Source organism: Macrobrachium rosenbergii, chromosome 2, assembly GCF_040412425.1.
Source record: "Macrobrachium rosenbergii isolate ZJJX-2024 chromosome 2, ASM4041242v1, whole genome shotgun sequence".
NCBI classification, from domain to species: Eukaryota; Metazoa; Arthropoda; class Malacostraca; order Decapoda; family Palaemonidae; genus Macrobrachium; species Macrobrachium rosenbergii.
The window spans coordinates 93,277,815-93,297,670 of NC_089742.1; the positions used below are offsets into that span (position 1 = coordinate 93,277,815).

The 19,856-nt window shown below is 36.2% G+C and overlaps 1 protein-coding gene across 1 annotated transcript in view; it reads left to right on the forward strand.

Moving 5' to 3' along the window:
* hiw (highwire) overlaps positions 1–19,856 on the forward strand; it is a 1,788,684-nt gene that overhangs the window by 1,735,342 nt on the left and 33,486 nt on the right. Inside the window, 2 exon segments of the mRNA XM_067112237.1 lie at positions 3,510–3,617; positions 14,252–14,461. Coding sequence (XP_066968338.1) covers positions 3,510–3,617; positions 14,252–14,461 — 318 coding nt within the window.

Sequence of the window (19,856 nt, forward strand, 5' to 3'; positions counted from 1 at the left end):
TCCAGATGTTGAAGCACGTTGGCAATTATTTGAAAAGAAGGTTTGTCCAACTTCCACTTGGTCGAAGCTGCTGTCCACCTAGACAGGGAGTCTGCTATGACAGTGAGAGACCCCATAACGTAAATGCTGACGAGTGCCATTTCTTTGCCTGAGCCATCTGTAGGATAGACGACATGGCTGCATTGAGAGGCTCTGAACTTGAGTGTAACCTTTTGATATAAGTCATTTCTGTTATATTGTTGAGGACCAACAAAATGTGGGTCCTCTTTGGAGGCTTCAGTTTCCAGGGAGACAGAAAGAGAGCCATCAGCGCCAGGAAATTGAAATGACACCTCTCCAGAACAGATGACTATCTTCCTGCTACCTGACGATCCTTCCAACAGCCTCCCCAACCTAGCATGGAGGCATCCATGTTTATTATTGCATAGATGGTGGAGTCATTTTGACCTGTTTTGCCAGGAAATCCATAGCTTTTGCACCAAGGTCCATGGATGGAGTATCTTCCCAACTATCTGACTTCACAGGTGAGGGTGATTGCGAAGACCTTCTCAGGCATGTGAGAACCAGACTCTATTTACTTCCTTCAGTTGCAGCCTGACGAATGGGTCTACCACACATGCAAAATGTAACGGCTCAGAATACATTCCAACTGTCATCAGGAAAAACTGGACTGCGCAAGGAACCTTTTCAGGTCCTTCTTTATAATGGTGTGAGTCCTATTGGGAAGAGACAACAACTGTGAAGAGTATCCCATCAAAGTCTCAACCATCCAAAACACCTGCAGGTGTAAGGTGGGGCTTGTTTCAGTTTATCAGGAAACCTTTTGACTGGAGTGTATCAACTAACGTTCTCCAGTTTCGTAAGCAGTCTTCTTTGGTGGCTCCCCAGATTAGCCAGTTGGCAAGGGGAAATGTTTAACTTAAAGGGCAACACCTGGAATCTGTACATTTCCTTCTCTATCTGAAACCTTAAGGGGCAGAGGGGATAAGGACATATCATTATGCATCTTTCAGATTGATAGAGAAGGTCCAAGTCCCATGCGGAATGAGCTAACATACTTGGGTAACAGCAGTCATCTGTAACTCATGGCAAACAATGTGTTAGTTCAAACTTGACAGGTCGAGGAACACTCTCTGTTTGGAGGAATCATTCTTGGGAATGCTGAAGAGGCATGCCAGATGACAGAGAAAAGCATCTTTCTCAATGGCCTCTTTTGGAGAGTCTTCTGTCCATGTTCTTCCAAGGAGTGGTCTGATTCTTGAAAAATCCTTGAGTGGTTGGGGAGGTTGAGACCATTATTACCCCAGCCTGTTGAAGACACAGGCAAAATCCAGATAAGGGTGAGTAAAAAATCTGTTAAGTGTTCAAGGGCAACTACCTACCCTTCCTCACTGAACGTTGTCAATACCACATAACTGTAAACACTCAGTATGCTTAGAAACAACAACCATCACACTTTAAACTGAAAACTTTATGCCAAAGGCAATAAATTATCTACCCTTCCCCCCCCCATATGTGTAAAAAAATATACTGCATAAATGCACTTCAAAAGAAATGCAACCCCTTCTCTCTCTCTCTCTCTCATAAATGACACAATTCAGTAGGTAGGTAGCCAACCTGTGTTTACCCACAGCTTACCATGGTTTTATGACCATTAATGTATTTTTATACAGAAACTTTCGTATCAAGTGTTACCAAATTGTATTACTATACACGAGATGAAAAATGTGTATGTGTGAAGCATATTATTGACCTAGGTTAAGTGTTGCACTCACTGTAACAATTTGAATAAGCCAAAGAGGCTATTACAGCTATATTTAAGATAAAGGTAATGGCAATGAAACTGATATTTTACTTACTGAATCCATTTATACTGTATCATTGTCATGTTATATCATCGTAATACGTATAAACTACCATCATCCGCCATTTACATTTACACAATGTTTATGGTCTCAGGATCAGCTGATTGAGCCTACTCGCAAAAGAATTAGGAGAATCATGTTTAGTTACTAAAAGAAACGAATGTTTTACTGAAAATTTTTTTTTTTTTTTTTTGCATAAATGTAAAAATGGGTAGACAATGGTAAACTGACATACCTCATGTTAAAGTAAAATCCCTGAAAATTGCAAACCAGCTATTTCCCAATTCATTTGTTTATGTCATACTCGATGTTGTGTATGCCAGTTCTTTGGTAAGAGTTTGTTGATTAAAAGATGGTTCATTCAGTAAGTAAAGACTAATTTATGTTTTACTTTAATTTATTTAATGTTTAGGGGACGAAATTTTAAAGGTCGCATGATGTGAGAGAATGAATAATACAGAGTGTATATACGGCATAATTCATTTGTTTTACTCATTTTGCAGTATCATGAAAACTATGTTTGGATCCTTAGTACATATGGCATTATTGTTTCTCTCTCTCTCTCTCTCTCTCTCTCTCTCTCTCTCTCTCTCTCTCTCTCTCTCTCTCTCTCTCTTCTTCTTTCTTTTTTTTGCATTGTTACATTACACTAGTGTACATATCCTTTAATAAGATATGGAAAAATCAAGTGTAACAAAGCAAACAAGCTCCAGCAAGTTCACCAACGCCAGCGAATGAGTGTGTGTGTACATATGTACCCTTCGCACACAATTGCATTTGTCTTTTGGGTTGTAAAAATAAATAATGGGAAAATACAGTCAAAATAAAAATGAGAATAGTTTAGAATATGAATAAAAAGGGAAGGAGTGTGTGTGTGTGTCTTAGGCTTCAGTGTAAGTGATGCTTCATTTGTTCTCTCTCTCTCTCTCTCTCTCTCTCTCTCTCTCTCTCTCTCTCTCTCTCTCTCTCTCTCCTTTGTGCTGGATGTATTTCATTACAAGTTACAGTACATTAATGTCCACATCCTTTAATAAAATACAAACAGTAAATGAAACAAGCCCTAGCATGTCAGATGTGTACCTATCCCTCTTCACCCATATAACACTGCATCCCCAGCCAGGGAAACTGCTCCCTCTGTGTGAGTTCCTATACACAGCCTTACTGTTCCTCCTCTCCCATTGGTGCCCAGCTATCAGACCCCACCCCCAGCCTTTGAAACTTCTCGAAGCCTCCCCACCCCCAACCTTTGAAACTTCTTGAGGCCTCCCCCATCCCCCACCTTGGAAACTTGTCCAGACGTCTCCCAACCCCCAAAGCCTTTCTCAGTCTGTTTATGAGTGTAAGCAGTGTTGCCAACATTTTTCTGAGGCTGCGTAGCATTGCCAACTATCGGTGAGCAGTTTTTTTAAGTTTTTTACAAGTTGTATGTATCATATATTTGAGGACTTGGTCTCTGGTCTGTGTGTGTTGGATAATGTTGAGTTCCAGATAATGGTGATCCTGATAATCAAGGGGTTGCTATAGCTTTACAGCACAGGGAGAAATTTTAATAAAGACCGTAAGGCATCAAGTACTCTAATTGCATAAAATATGCTACCTGTTTATAGTAGTACATTATTTAACACTTATTTTTTGTTTTTGCAGCTTGAATGTGGTCATGTATTCCATGCTCACTGTTGCCGCACCGTCTTAACTCGACGTTGGCCAGGACCCCGTATCACATTTACCTTCTCTTTATGTCCCATCTGCAAGGTTAGTCACTCCATTATGTTCAACAAAGTTCTGCTTATGCATGAGGACCTAATCTCTTAACTTGCCCTCACTTCATTTTGGCATTATTTTATTAAGATGATGAAAAATTATTTAAGAAAAACTTCAATGATTTTGTTTATGAAATAATAAATGGTACAAATATTCCCCATAGGGGGTAGTGCCGTCAGTTCACCTCATGGGGTGCACTGTAGGCATTACTAAAGGTTCTTTGCAGTGTCCCTTTGGTCTCTAGTTGCAACCCCTTTCACTCCTTTTACTGTACCTTCATCCGTGTTATCTTTCTTCCATCTTGCTATCCACCCACCTTCTCCTAACAATTATTTCACAGTGCAACTGCGAGGTTTTCCTCCTGTTACAACTTTCAAACCTACCTATTTTCAATTTCCCTTCCAGCACTGAATAACCTTATAGGTCCCAGTGCTTGGCCTTTGGCCTAAACTCTATATTCCATCCCATTCTGGTACAGATATTGCAGTGCTGAAACTCATTAATAGAGTTATATGAAGTTATAAATAAATGTTCTAAATATAGGTTGTTCATGATCGATTTATACAAATAGAATCCAAAAGAATCTTAAACAGGTTTCCTTCTGTGGTAAATTGTGCTTGATTTTGATACATATAACATAAAGATATCTATCGAATTCAAATACATTTGACTAGGAAAGAAAACCGTTTTATAGGATTCTTACAGCATTCTGTCTGTATAAGCAGAAGAAGATTTTTGATCTTGTTTTACCCTTATGTGGCGGGGTGAAAATCTCACAATGGAATGAAAGGGCCTCCTACCTCATTCCCCACTCTTTTTTAAAGGATTTTAATGAGTGTCTAAAAAATGTGAGGAAATCAAGACATTAGGAGGCTATTAAGATATGCACAGTCGCTCTGGAATGTTCTGGCTCACTTTTCTGTGAATTTCGTTCACCAAAAGATATTTTTTATTTTTTAAAATCACAGAGAAACCAAACGTTACAGTCAGAATAAGATTAATATGCATACAAACAATATAATATATAACGTTTGCAGAAAAACAACATGAATTAACAAAATTTAATGAAACATTTTGAAACCCAAAACTATCGTTTGGTGAAATTAGAGAACTGAAGTACGGAACACGTTGATTCTCAAAATCTCAACAGCTGTGAGCATTTACTCTTACTATTACATTGGAATATTTATGTGTAAGACTCAAATGGTTAGATTAATGTCATCTAGAAATATTCGTTCCAATCTGAAAAAAAGAATAATATTTCATCCATATATGAGTGATAATGTTCGTTATGGCGTCACTCATTGTGTGGGCTGGAAAACAAACCATTTAACACAAATCAGTAGACTCAACTTATCGAGATGGACTTCACTGTTGGTCGTCGCAGGGAAACCCGGCAAGCTTTAATTAAATTACGTGAAGAAAGGGTTATGTGGGTAAAAGCTGAATCATAAAAATAATATATACTGTAGAATCTGAAGAGGGTAGGCCTGACAGTCCAAGTAAAAAGGTGATATTCAAGATGAATTTTAGCTGTCTTTTTTTTTTTTAAGACTTTATATATATAACAATAATTTTACTCCATTTCATAATGTCCCGTTCATAAGAATGAAGGCTTTGTCATAACGTCTATCTTACGTAATAATTGGATATTTATGTTATTATGGTTCTGTTACAAAGTTAGGCATTTATACTTCTCTTTATGGGCGTATTATAAAAATGACTATATCACTATAGACCTATCATATGAATTGGATATTTGTATCAGTAGCCTATAGGTCTATTATGTGAAGCAAAGCGTTATTTCATTATAGAGCTGAGCTATTATTATAAGTGTATATTTTATAGATACTTTTTATTTTTGCATGTCTTTCCTTTGATAGTGATCCATCTATACTTCACACAGATGTTAAATGTAAACTATTATATGAATACTTTTCTAAATACAGAAAAAGGGAGTAGGCCTAGGATCCATGCTGATTTTCTTCTTCATCGTCTGTAAATTCCACTTTATTTGTAGCTTTATGTAGTAATGGTTTGATTATGCGCTGCATTCAGTTATTCATCTACTTATTTATGTACTCATTTCTTACAAGAAACATATAGGTCTATGTAAAAATGTTGAATAGATTGTAAAAAGATTGTTGAGTATGGATGAATATATTCATATTGTATTCAGTATTTCATTTATGTAATATCTTTTAAGGACAATGTTGTAGTTTGTCACAGCAATGCTGAGCAAGCATATACATATGGTTATGGCAAAAGAATGGAAATTTATTTCAAGAGAAGCAAGCAGCGCAACTTACACACCACCAAACTCTCTCACTCTCTCTCTCTCTCTTATAAAATTGGCATCTTCTTAAACCAGTATGAACAAATAGGGAAAACATTAGAAAGAAATGTGATGCCTGAACTTTCCTGATCCACTGTATATATATATATATATATATATATATATATATATATATATATCTATATATATCTATATATATCTATATATATATATATCTATATATATATATATATATATATATATATATATATATATATATATATATATATATATATATATATATATATATATATATATATATAGACAGCAGTGCCATTCCAGCATGTGTGTAGCTAACAAGCTGTGTGTGTGTGTGTATATATATATATATATATGTATATATATATATATATATATATATATATATATATATATATATATATATATATGTATATATATATATATATATATATATATATATATATATATATATATATATATACATGTAATTCTAATAGCCACAATGTGGCTATTAGATTTATATGTGTCTGTAAAAGTGACAGTAGATTCTACATATATATATATATATATATATATATATATATATATATATATATATATATATATATATATATAAATTATTTTATACATGTGATTTATATACACCATTGATTTATATACAAATGAAGTTAATATCAAATTCACGCTTACCGGGAGTATCTCCAATGGAGAATTATCACCAAAGGGGAATTTATATAAGTGATAAATGAATACACCAGGACACAAACCCTTGACATGGACCCATTCACCGACTCCAGTAGACGTTACCACCGCGCCATCAAGATGGCACGGTGGTAACATCTATGGAGTCACTGAATGGGTCCATGTCAAGGGTTTGCGTCCTGGTGGTACTAATTCATTTATCACTTGTATAAATTCCCCTTGGTGATAATTCTCCATTGAGATACTCCCGGGTAGCGTGAATTTGATATTGCGACATTTGTAGCTTCATGATTATATATATATATATATATATATATATATATATATATATATATATATATATATTTATATATATATATATATATATTTATATATATATATTACAATGAAAGGTTCAGATCTTTGAAGAAGGATGACAAGATGACTTTCTTGGATTATGCTTATAAAGTAAGAACATGTTTCAGATGATGGTTGGAGGCCGCTAAAGTTAAGTCTATGGACGAACTTGAGGAGTTAGTAGTCTTAGAGCAATATCTGAGAGGAATTCCTGAACATATAAGAGCTTATTTGAGAGAGAGAAAGGTGAAGAAACTTGACAAAGCTGCTACCCTGAGTGAAGACTATAATATAATAAGCAGCAGAAAGAGTTATAATGTTAAGTACCAGAACCAACAACTCACAGGTTATAGGTCTCAGTCGAATTTTAAGAACATTGATGTGAGAAACCCTTCTAATAACTATGCCAGTACACTGTACACAGCTAGGATATACCCCACAGCAGTTGAATGGTAAACCCTCAACTTCTGGTCTGCTCTTAAGACAGATGCAGAAGACTAATGTTTTTTGCTACATGTGCGGAAGAGTAGGACATTACAGTCGAGATTGTTATAAGATGCAACAACAGTTTAAGCCAGTTGGACAGGTGATAAAGGGTAACCAGGTAAAGCCAACTACGAAGAATAGTGTGGGAAAAATGAAACTAGACAAGCAGAGTGCTTAGCAACCAGTGGAAATGCAACTTCAAGCAGTGAGTGGCTGAACAGTGTGGAGGCTTTCAAGCCACATATCTATGAAGGTATGCTGACAACTCCCTCTTTGAGTGTGCAGGTACCAGTGAAGATATTATGTGATACAGGAAGTAACCATATAGTGTAGTAGTTCGTGGTGCTCATCCACAGTTGGAGAAGAATCTTACCGAAGATTCAGTTATTTTAAAGGGTATAGGAGGAAAGGAAGTAACTCCTATATGCCGCTTGCATTTGTCATGTGAATTGGTGACAGGAAATATTGATTTTGCTGTAAAGGACTCACTAACTGTTTAGGGTGTGCATGTTTTACTGGGTAATGAAGTTGGTGGTGTTCCCTTCATTCCTTGTCCTATAGTGACAGACAAACCGTTGAGGATTAGTCCTACAGTAGGGATAGAGAAGAAGAACCCCACCTGTTTCCAAGTTGTGTAACTACCAGGAGTATGAAGAGAACTACATATAGGAGTGAAGAAATTGAGGATTTGCTTGTACCAGAAGGATCAAGTGAAGGGTCTTTGAGCTTTGAAGAGCTGTTTCAGGAAAGTGAAGTTTCCCCTAGTGTAAATAATGAAGAAAATATCCAAGAAGAAGAGGATCCTGTTATTATTGAAGAGACTCAGCATGGTCAAAGTGTTCCTGAAGATAGTAGTAAAACTACAGTAGCAGAGTTGGTGGATATTGAGAGTTCAACCCTTGAAGTTGGTCAAGTGACTAGAGAGAAGTTAATAGAACTGCAGAAGAAGGATACAACATTGGCGGATTTGTTCTTCAGAGTTGTTGATCAAGAAGAGATGCAACAAACTCCTACCTGTTATTACCTAAAGGAAGGATTGCTAATGAGGAACCATCGACCTGCAGATATTCCAGGAAATGCTGCATGTGGGGAATATCATCAAATTTTGATTCCATATCCCCTGAGAAAGCAAGTTGTAGCAGTAGCACACGAGTCTGGACATATGGGAATCAGGAAGACAGCTGAGATGGTTATGAAGTATTTTTTTGGCCTGGACTTCACCGGAATGTTAACAGATTTTGCAGAGTGTCATATATGTCAGATAGCTGGAAAACCGAATGAAACCATTCAGAAAGCCCCCCTACAACCCATAGAAGTTAGAGGAGAACCCTTTAGCAAGGTGATAATAGATGTGGTTGGACCGCTTCCGAAAACGAAGAAAGGACATGAATATCTGTTGACATTAATGTGTCCAGTAACAAGGTATCCTGAGGCGATTCTTTTAAGAAGTATCAGTGCAAAGGCAATTGCCAAGAAGTTGATGGAATTTTTCTCCAAGTTTGGAATTCCAGAAATTGTACCAAGTGATAGAGGAACGAACTTTACTTCAAAATTATTCCAGGATGCGATGAACTTGTTAGGAGTGAAACAACAGTTATCTACCGCTTACCATCCAGAGACTCAAGGAGCCTTGGAAATGTTCCACCAGACTTTGAAAAGTATGTTAACAAAGTACTGTAATGAGTCGGGAAGAGAATGGGATGGTGGTTTACCTTTACTGTTATTTGAAGTTAGGAATGCTTATCAAGAAAGCATGGGATGTTCACCAAACGAAATGATTTTTGGTCGAGACGTCAGAGGTCCGTTGAAAATTATTGCAGAGAATTGGGAAGAAAATCAAGAGGAAGTCCAAGGAGAATATGTGAAGAACTTGAGGAAAATGTTAAGAGAAATTAGAAAATTTTCTTTAGAAAATTTGAAGATGAGCCAAAAGAAAATGAAAAGGAAGTATGATGCTAAGACTAAGCTAAGAAATTTTAGTGTTGGACGGCAAGTTCTGGTGTTCTTACCAGTGAAAAGATTTCCCCTTACAAATAAATTCCAAGGTCCTTATAGGATAATGGAGAAGTAAGTGATCGAACTTATGTGATTGAAACACCAGGGAGAAGGAAGCGACAGAGGAAGATACATGTAAACCTTTTGAAACCCCACTTCTCAGAGACTAGAACTGAAATAGCGTCTTTAACCCAAACAACTTCATCTACAGAGGACGATGATGGCTACGAATTGGGAGCTGAAAACAAGATGAACAATTCTTCAATATTAGAAAATTTGGAGAACAAATTAAAACATCTGAGTGTTGAACAGAGCAAAGAATTAAGTGAGATGATTCAAAATTTCCATGAGATTTTTAGTGATGTACCTAAATGTACTGACTTGACAAAGCATGAGATAAAGATCAGAGAAGATGGCAGACCATTTAGACAAAGAGCTTAACGTGTATCACCTTTTCATCAAGATGTTTTGGAAAAGGAAGTTGAATATTTATTGCAGCATGGATTGGCAGAACCCAGTTCAAGTCATTACAGTTCTCCTTGTGTGTTAGTGAAGAAACCAGATGGATCATTTAGGATGTGTACTGATTATAGGAAACTGAATTCCATAATTGTCAGCCACTCTGACAAATATCTCTTACCTCTTATTGATCAGTTACTTGATAATATTGGGCAAGCCAAGTTTGTTTCCAAAATAGACTTGTTAAAAGGATATTATCACATTCCCTTAGATGAGGATGCCAAGTTGCTGTCAGCTTTCATTACTCCTTTTGAACTATATCAATGCACTGTCTTGCCATTTGGACTGATGAATGCACTTGCAACTTTCCAACGAGTGATGGATCAGCTGCTAGGATCAATCGAAGGAGTGGGTGTATACCTTGATGACATTGTGATTTATTTTAACACCTGGGAAGAACATCTAAGGATTTTAAGGAAAGTGTTCAAGAAATTACAAGAAGCAGGACTAACAGTCAACGTACAGAAAAGTGAATTTGGGAAAGCAACTGTTCAGTATTTATGATTTGAAGTTGGAAAAGGCCTTCTCGCTCCTCTTGACGCTAATGTGTATATATATATATATATATATATATATATATATATATATATATGTATTTACTTATTTTTATGGACATTTAGCTGTTTTTCCTAATAGGGGATGCTTCCAAGAAAAGAGCGGACAGTAATACCTGCCACTTTCACACTCCAACTGCCAAATGGTCAGTGAACCACCTCTGCTGAAAACTTCCACAACACTTGCTGCTCCTTATACCTACACAGAGGTCTCACCAGTGGCGTGACGAACACCTCTACACTCACTGCTCCATTTATCTCTATTTTTCATATACTGTCTTGCTTTGAATACCTCTTATCCCTCATATATCCATGTTTTTCTAAGGTTTCCTTCCAACATGTCTGAATTTCACCAATCTATTAGTGTTAAGTCTCTCCACATAAACGAACCATCTTAAAATACTCTGATTCATCCTTCCCCTCATGCTAAACCTTTTATCATTTGTGTATCCCCAAATTTCTTACACTTTCACTTCTCTGATACCCCAAATACAGTGTAAGTAATTCATCTTTACAGCTTCCATGTTCTTTCATTTGCATTTAACACCCACTCTTTGCTTCCATAAATTACAACCTTGGCTTCCATAGACACTTCAAGATCCATCTCAATCTTCTGCACACACAGTTCCCCCTTTACTCTAAAAATTCTTACACCACAGTCACAAAAACACTTGATCTGAACACCTTTGTCTAAACCAGCACCAACATCAACCCCTCAGTCATTCGTCTTACCTTCACAATCAAAAGTGAACCGTACACTTACCCTGCTATATTCAGTAAACACCCCTATAATTCTTACAGTCTCCACTTATCACTTCTACCTTAATACAGAGGAACTTATTCCTTGTTCATACATGTCTTACAGGCCAGGTTAGCATTTCACTTTTTTATCCAAGCTTCTTGTTTGAAATCTCATTAACTTTGACATCTTCCAGTCGCATAATTGCTCTCCTTACGTTCTCAAAAGTAACTTTCTTAAGCATTCTCAAACCTACTGTTAACCCTTCCACTCGTTTAGTGTCTTACCTCTACACCTCTAGATACTCACCTCAGCGACCCAGAACTGCTTTCTCTGTAGACAGCATCTCACCCTTTGCATTTTATTGTAAGAGCTATTAAATTTTGCTCTTTTAACCTTTCTCTCTGCATTCAATTTGTAAGACAAATTCTTATTCTTCATTAAATAGTTTCTCATCTGATTTTTGATGTTGTATACCCATCTTCTTGACAACTTATTTTTTTCATCCCCTGTACTCTGCACACAATCATCCCTTTTGTCCTGCAGTTGCACCTTAAATAATGTCCTGTGTTTCTTTCACTAAACATCTCATATCCTAATCCCACTACTCATTGTTTGTATTCCGTCTTCCCACCTTCCAAAACTACAAATAATTCCTGCTGACTTCATAACCCCAACCTAGAGTTTTACACACTTTTAGTGTACTTCAACTGTTGTGTCTTTAACGGTAACCCTGTTTCCATCTGTTTTCTCCTTATATGCTCTCCATATTTCCACTTTATCAAACTTTAACCTCACAGTTATATTTTCACCCTTTCCCCCCATCTTTAACTTCGATCCAGTTTAATATTTTGCTTCAACCAAATAGTGATCACATATACCTCCAACCACTCCTTTTCACACCATTACAGCCACCAGCTTACTTTTTCAATTTCTCTGAACTACCACATGTTGTAACACTTCCTCATAATTTTCTCTTTACCAAGTGTACTCTTTGCTCACTCAGACGCAGTCACCCTTCGTCCACCTCATTCCTGCACACACATTACCTTTTCACGTGTCTTGCTGAGGGCCTTAACATCTAGCTTCTCCTAGTAGAGAGCTGTGAAACCCATGAGGGAGGAAACACCTCCCACATAATGAATGAGTCAATCTCTTGAGGCAAACGGTAACCACATATGTAATGTCAGCCTACTTTTGGGTTGTTTCCTGGTTGGTATTTAGCATTAAAGCCTGTTTGCACATTGGAGGACCAGTGGTTTGGGTGGTCAATCGTAATGTACCCCAAGGCAGAGGAGTGCCTTTCTAAGGGTTCTGGACCCCACGTTGAAGAAAATGCCTCCTTAGTGGTAGATGACCCTCTTCATGTGAGGAAAGTGGCAGTCACAGTATCTTGTAGGATGCTGGGAATTAATAGTATTCTTGCTGTTGAGCAGTGTGCCACCAAATGGTTGGGGCAAGGGGCTGCAGCTGTATACCTTGTTTTTTTATTTAAAAAGCAAATTATATATATATATATATATATATATATATATATATATATATATATATATATATATATATATATATATATATATATATATATATATATATATATATATATTATAATCACTTTAACACATGACTCATTTATCACACATTACCACATGTGAAAAAATAAGAGATGTGGTGTCAAAGCATTAAGGTGAAGAAATCAGTGTTCACATCTGTGTTTTTAAGAGCATTACGTACATGTATCCCCGAATACATTGATGATGGAATAGATAAGATTAGGAATAGAGGCAAGAAATTGAAATATCCTGACAGCGTATTAGGCAACGCATTAGAAGCGGCACAAAAAAGACTACCAAAACAAATAACAAGTTTGCAGCACAAAAAAATTGCTTGTACTACCATATACTGATAATATGAAAGAAATCCCTCATCTTAAGAATTTTGGTGTAAATGTCATATTTAAGAACAATGAAACAAAGAAACGTACTTATGAAGAACTCTCCCCACAGTACTAAGGAATATGTATATAAAATTCCATGTAAGTCTTGTGACAGATTATTAGTTAAATAGGTAAAGCACTGGAAAAGGGAATAGAACAGTATAAAAGATGTGGGAGATACACACAGGTGAACAGTGTAATTTTTGTACATGTTAGTGAGAACAGTCATGCTGTCAACTTGGGAGAGGCAAAAAAGATAACACATTCTAATAACGCACTTGGAAGGAGTATCATTGAATCTAGCTTTATAAAAGAAAGTCATGGCCATAATATGACTTTCAGTCAAAGCATGTATAAACTTGATCCCATTTTTTCAAAATAAATTTGTAAAATGTTTAACTTTTAAAGAAGGCAGTAGAGATGTATGGAAACAGGATTATCCTATTTGTAAACACAGTACGGGGCCAGTAGTACTAATGAGTTTTCTTGGCCCTCCCCGACACCTGACAGGTGTGGATTTGCAGCCTCCGGCTGTCTGCATGTTCGGTGGTACTGCCCCTTGAGAGTATCATTGTCATTTCTCCCACTATTCTTAATGAACTCTGAAGCCACTCCTCCTTTGACACCAGTCAGTGGTGGACCTGTCGCCTCAAACTGTTGTGCATGCTCGTCAGTACTGTCTCTGAGTATATATATATATATATATATATATATATATATATATATATATATATATATATATATATATATATATATATATATATATATATATATATATATATATATATATATATATATATATTGTGATTTCTAACACTTTGTATCAGTCCTTCGTCAATGGTATAGAAATGAAGTCGAAGCTGTTCAGAATCTACACCCTTTCTCTTTATTTTTACACCTGTAGGAATGTGATATATATATATATATATATATATATATATATATATATATATATATATATATATATATATATATATATATATATTTGTATGGATATGTATAGTATGTGTATTTATTCACTGCTGATTTTATATTTTAGAAAATAATATTGATATCTTGTTTTAGGTACGAATGTCCCATTGGGTTTTAACTGAACTGCTTGGCCCAATAGCTGTATTATTTGAGGATGTACGACGAAAAGCTCTCATGCGATTAGAATATGAAGGGTTGCATCGAGCAGAAGCCATTTCGACCCCTGGTGCTCGTTATTACAATGAACCAGCAGCTTATGCAATGGATCGTTATGCATACTATGTGTGCTTCAAGTGTAACAAGGTCAGTTTTTGTGTGGGTTTTAGATTTTACATTGAGTTTTACTGCATTGTAGATTCAACTAAAGCTGTACTTATTTTGAAAAAATTTAAGTATGTTGGTTCGTATCTTTCAAGTAACTCTATGTTTCCGCAGTTTATCTCTAGAAATGTTTTGATAATGGATATGTTCTTCAATGTATTGCATAAGTATTGTAACACTTTTTAGATCCTGAATGAAAACAGTTCTCACTTAACTTAAAAATGAGTTTTTCCCTTCCATTTATGTGCAGTCCCACGCTTTTACAGAATTTTGAGTGAAGAGAAGCTCGCTGATGTTTCCCCGTTAGTATGTTGGGCAGTGTGTCTCCTCACACACTTACAAATCCTACTCCTCTTTGTAGTGTGTGTGATATGGCTGGTGTGCCGTTGTTGTTAGAGCGGTACTCTTCTGTATGTCAAGGCTAACTTCTTTTCAGTTTTGTGTTATTCTTGTTTGTTCCTTGCAGTGGTATCGCTTTATCAAATAAGTGGTAAAAATAATAAAAAAACAACAAAACAGGTTTATAAAACGGATGGTTAAAATCAATAAGAAATATCACTGCGTGATATAAAAATCTTTATTTCACATCTACTTATGAATTAAAGGTAATTCAATAGTTGTGATGTACATTGCTTCATACAAGTGTAATATACATGTTCATGAATATTTAAATTGTGGCAGTTTCTCTTTTCCTGTTATTACCAGTTTTGACTGATTACTCTGTATGTGGTCCTGAAGATACTGACATATCAAATCAATGAGTTGCATTTTGTTGAAGGTGACATTGAGTATCACTTTCTGTGCAGGTATAATAAGGGTGTGCGTAATTTCAACTCATACCTTCGGCTTGCATCATTACTTGAGCGATGTGCTCTAGTCATCTGTTTCATGCTCTTTCTTGATGTACCTGTCAAACACTAGGTAAACATCACAATGTGCTAGATGGTATTTGATGGTTCCCATAAAGTTGGTCACAAAATCTTTGACTGTTCCATTTGTGGGCCAGTGTATGGTCCATAACAGAGCACATCCGTCGATGATGACAATATCTGGTGTACCATGGACTCTACTTGATTGTTCAACCTGGAGTTTGGTTTTAAGGACTGCTTTTGACTGAGTGCGCATCATACCATTCTCATCAAATAAAGATGTTGGTACGGGGGACAACTCATACGAAAGGACATCCTTTGGTTTTTTATCTCTTGTATGATGCTCTTTGCAATGTGATTCATTTCTTTATATTCCTCCTGTGTCTTCCACTATGCGTAGAAAGTTTGGTGCATGCCCTTTGAGTACAAGTAAGCTAGCATATCCATTTCCAGACAACTTTATTATGTGAGATCCAAAGTGCTTTGTAACATGTTGTACAAGATGACGACGTGACAGCTTTTCCCCACCAAAGGAATTGTACATTTGGAGCAGTTCTATTGAATTCCAGATGTGATTCTTGTTCCATTCCATCTCTTTAAAAAGCTTCTAAAGGGCTGTGTCAGCATCTTCTGTTGTCATTGTCTTTCGGACGGAAGACTGAATAGCTCTTGGAGACATGAAGGATTATAACAATCAAGATGATATGTCGTCAGCTAACTTATCATTGCGCTGGTCACAAACCTCTAAAATCCTCCCTTTAAAGGAAGTTTGGCCTTTGCCCCTATCTGCTGTTTTGCACTGCACCACTTTCCTCCATCGATGGGGATTGCGAGGATCTATCTTTTCACACAGATGACCACAGAAGAGGCATTGCTTTTGGAAGTGAAATTCAGTATTGGAACTTCTTGTCTTCTTGGATGGAGGGGCTTCTTGCTTGGCCTGTTTATGTCTTCTAATATTGTGTTCAGATGTACAGTATAAGTAGATACACAGTTCTTATGACAAAAAATTGATTGAGTGTCTGAGAGGTTTTCATGCAGCCCATCACCTCTACTACGAATAATTGTTTCAATTCTAGTTCTAGTGGCAGTAATTACTTTGTTGGAAGGATTAGTACAGTTGAAGAAACAAGAATTATTCTCCTCTAGATCAGATGAATCCATCATGAAAAACTTCTACTTTTCAACTTCACCTGGAAGAAAGAAACTATTGCTAAATATATATCAGATTCATTTAACACCTCAGTTGTCTACAATATAGAGTATAGAAGTATAGTAATAACTGACATAAAAAAAGAAGAATAAACAGCATAATGAAATTCCTGTAAAAAAATTAAATTTTGGATACCAGAATCAGGATACTATGTGCTTCAAGTTGAGGCCTGGCTGGATAGCACATTTTCCGTAAATCACAGGTGACTTTCTCATTTAATTTATGTGAACATTCATAATGCAAAACCTCTTTAGCTCATCATATTTGGATTCAATGACCATAAATCATGGACAAAGAAACAAAACTTATGATCTTAATTGAGAAAGTAGCTGAAAACCAAATTTCCGTAACTTTTGACAACTATTTATCATTTACCTTCAAGAGATCGTGAGATTTGATGCTGATTTTCATTCAAACACTTTTTATTTCATCATATTTGGATTTCTTAACCTTAAAGACATGGGCTCAGACACCTAGATCGCATTTCTAATTGGTCTACAAGTGAAGATATGACCAAAAATGGAATTATCAGAAAAGGCTGGTGGCCATTTTGTTTTTTACCTGCAAAAAAAATTCCTCAAGGGTTCCAAGCTGGCACCCGGCTGATTCTGATTCAGGTTGGCCTAAAGATGAAGAATCCACAAGAAAACATCATAATGACGTCAAAGCATGCTTTTCTGAAGTTCTGCTGTACTAATATGTGGTGATTTTTTAGTGGATTAAATTTTTAGACATGATGATGGTAATGCCTCAAGTTACGTATTTTATTGGCAAGCTATAATTAAGATAAGTTTGGCGTATGATGAACACTGAAAAAAATGTGGTAATTTTGTTGTGAGTAATTTTTTGATGAGGGGTTAGTTTTGTCACGGAAGCATTTAGTCTGCTAATACGCATGCACAGATGGTGATGGATTTGTTCTGTCTCGTCGATGAATTAGTTCTTGATCTCCAAAGTTGTGGGCGTAACTACGAAGTTTTTATTTTGTGGATTAAGTAGTTAGATATGATGATGGAAATACCACAGGGCACTTAAGAATTTGTGTTTTATTAGCAGGGTATGATTAAGATACGTTTGGCTTAGAATGAACACAGAAAAATATGTGGTAATTTCTGCGCGAGTATTTTTTGTAATGAGGGGGTATGTCTGTCACAGAAGCATTTGGGCTGTTACTACCTTTTTCCGTGGCGAGGATTGTAAACCACATTTAAACCGACATATGGTTTCAGTGTTGATTTTATCGAGGTGATAAACAATTATATTAACAATTCACGTAAATTATGATAAAAAATCATGTAAAATCTGATAAAAATTGATGTTATGAGGGATTTGGATTTATTGTTGTAGGTTAATCATGTCTGACAGTGCCTGGAAAAGGTGGAGCATCAGGTGAAAAATGAGAATTAACCCATAAAGTACTGAAGGAAAAGTGACGTAAAAACGAAATTTTAATTTGTTTTGTCTGTTGTAAATCTGTCATGGAATAGGGGTCTGATTTTGAGTTATAAACCTTTCTGGAGTTACATAGAGGCTGTGTGCAAAATTTTGTCTGGGTCTGTCAAGCAGTTCGGATTTCTATAGTATCCAAACAAACATACGAACATTCACTTTTACATATATAGATAAACAGATTGGACATCTCTTTTTCCAATTATCATGAATTAAAAAAAAAAAGAAGTACTGTAAATTTCTTAGTTTTGGCAAACTCATGATATCAATGTTTAAAAAAAAATTTTTTTGCCCTTTTAAAGCATATCTGATAGCGTTCAACTCTTTTGCTGTAAAATGACACCAAATTCATTAACATGGCTTGAAGTATGATTAAAAGAGTGATCAAAGAAAATTATTGGCAAGCATTTTTGTTCAGTCAGTGAAGGGTAAGTGTTCTGGTGTAGACAGATTTTGACCCCTCCCCAATTCTCAAAGGGATAATAACAATTTTTAGTGTGGCACTTCACCATAATAATACAAAGCTACTGTTTGTAGTAACAAAACAACTGTGGATCAGTACAAAAGTGATTTTTATTATGCCTTTAGCATTATTACCATTGAAGAAACAGAAGTCAGTTTGGTAGTCTTTCATTGACTCTGTTCAGTTACATGGGAAATCAGTTGATGTCATTACAAACAGATTTGTCTTAAGTTTCAAGCAGATAGCCTTAAGCTAGAGAACTGATACAGCCTAGGTTACAACAATGCCACATCAATGCTTGACACATAAATTGTTGTAGAGTATTTGGATATGAATCCCAAAGCAGTGTATGTGCCAAAATGAATGATGCTCAGATCTACCAGAAGCAAGTAGGACTTGTACTTGATCAGTGTGTGAAAGTGTTGGCTCTATTTTACCAGGAAAACAAGACTCTAGCACCAAAGGCATCTGGAAAAGCTCTGCAGATGTGCAAAACTTAAACAGTTATACAAAGAGATGAGTTTGAGGACATAAGATGCTTGGTGAGAGGGTTGCACTTGGGTATTGTCACTAATTTGTCATAAGCGAAGTATTTTTACTTGGAATTTGGAGAAACGTTTATAGCTAATTGCTTCTTAACATTTTGTTTTAAAGGTTCATGTATGTGCAAGGTTATGGCGATAATCACACGTAAGTTCAAAGCCACAGTTAGATGTTAACTGTGGCTTGGAACTTGTGTGTGACTACTGTAATTACCTAGCACGTAAGTGAACCTTTAAAGCAAAATGCTATGAGGCAATTATCTAGAAAATTTTCCTCAAATTTATGACCAAAAACCATTGTCTCACATAATTTCACAATCATATTATAGATAATTCACACCCAAGGTTGCAGCTTTGTTCACAAGTATGGTTACGTCAGTCCACAATTATTATTTTTTTGTGGCCTTCTTATCTTTGCCATCATATTGCTGCATCATTTTCCCATTAGTTCCCAGCAAACAGAGGTGAAATGACATTGTGACTTTCCCTATCCGGAACCCTAGGAAAGGGTGGAAGGGAACAGTGTATGAATCTTTCAGATCTACAGAAGCTGTTCAAGTCCCTTTTGGAATGATTGAACGTACTTAGGCAACGGTAGTCATTTGAAACTTTTGGCAAACAATGTGCTTGTTCAATGTTGATAGATGGAGGATCACTCTTCATTCGGAGGAGTCCATTTTGGAGACACTGAAGAGACGTGTTTGGTGGTGGATATACACATGCTTCTCCATGGCTCCCTTTAACAGGGCCCTCTGAACGTAATCTTCCAGAGAGGGGTCTGGTCTTTGGGAGAACCCCTTTAAAGGAGCCGGGGGGGATGAGACCATTTCCACCCCAGCCT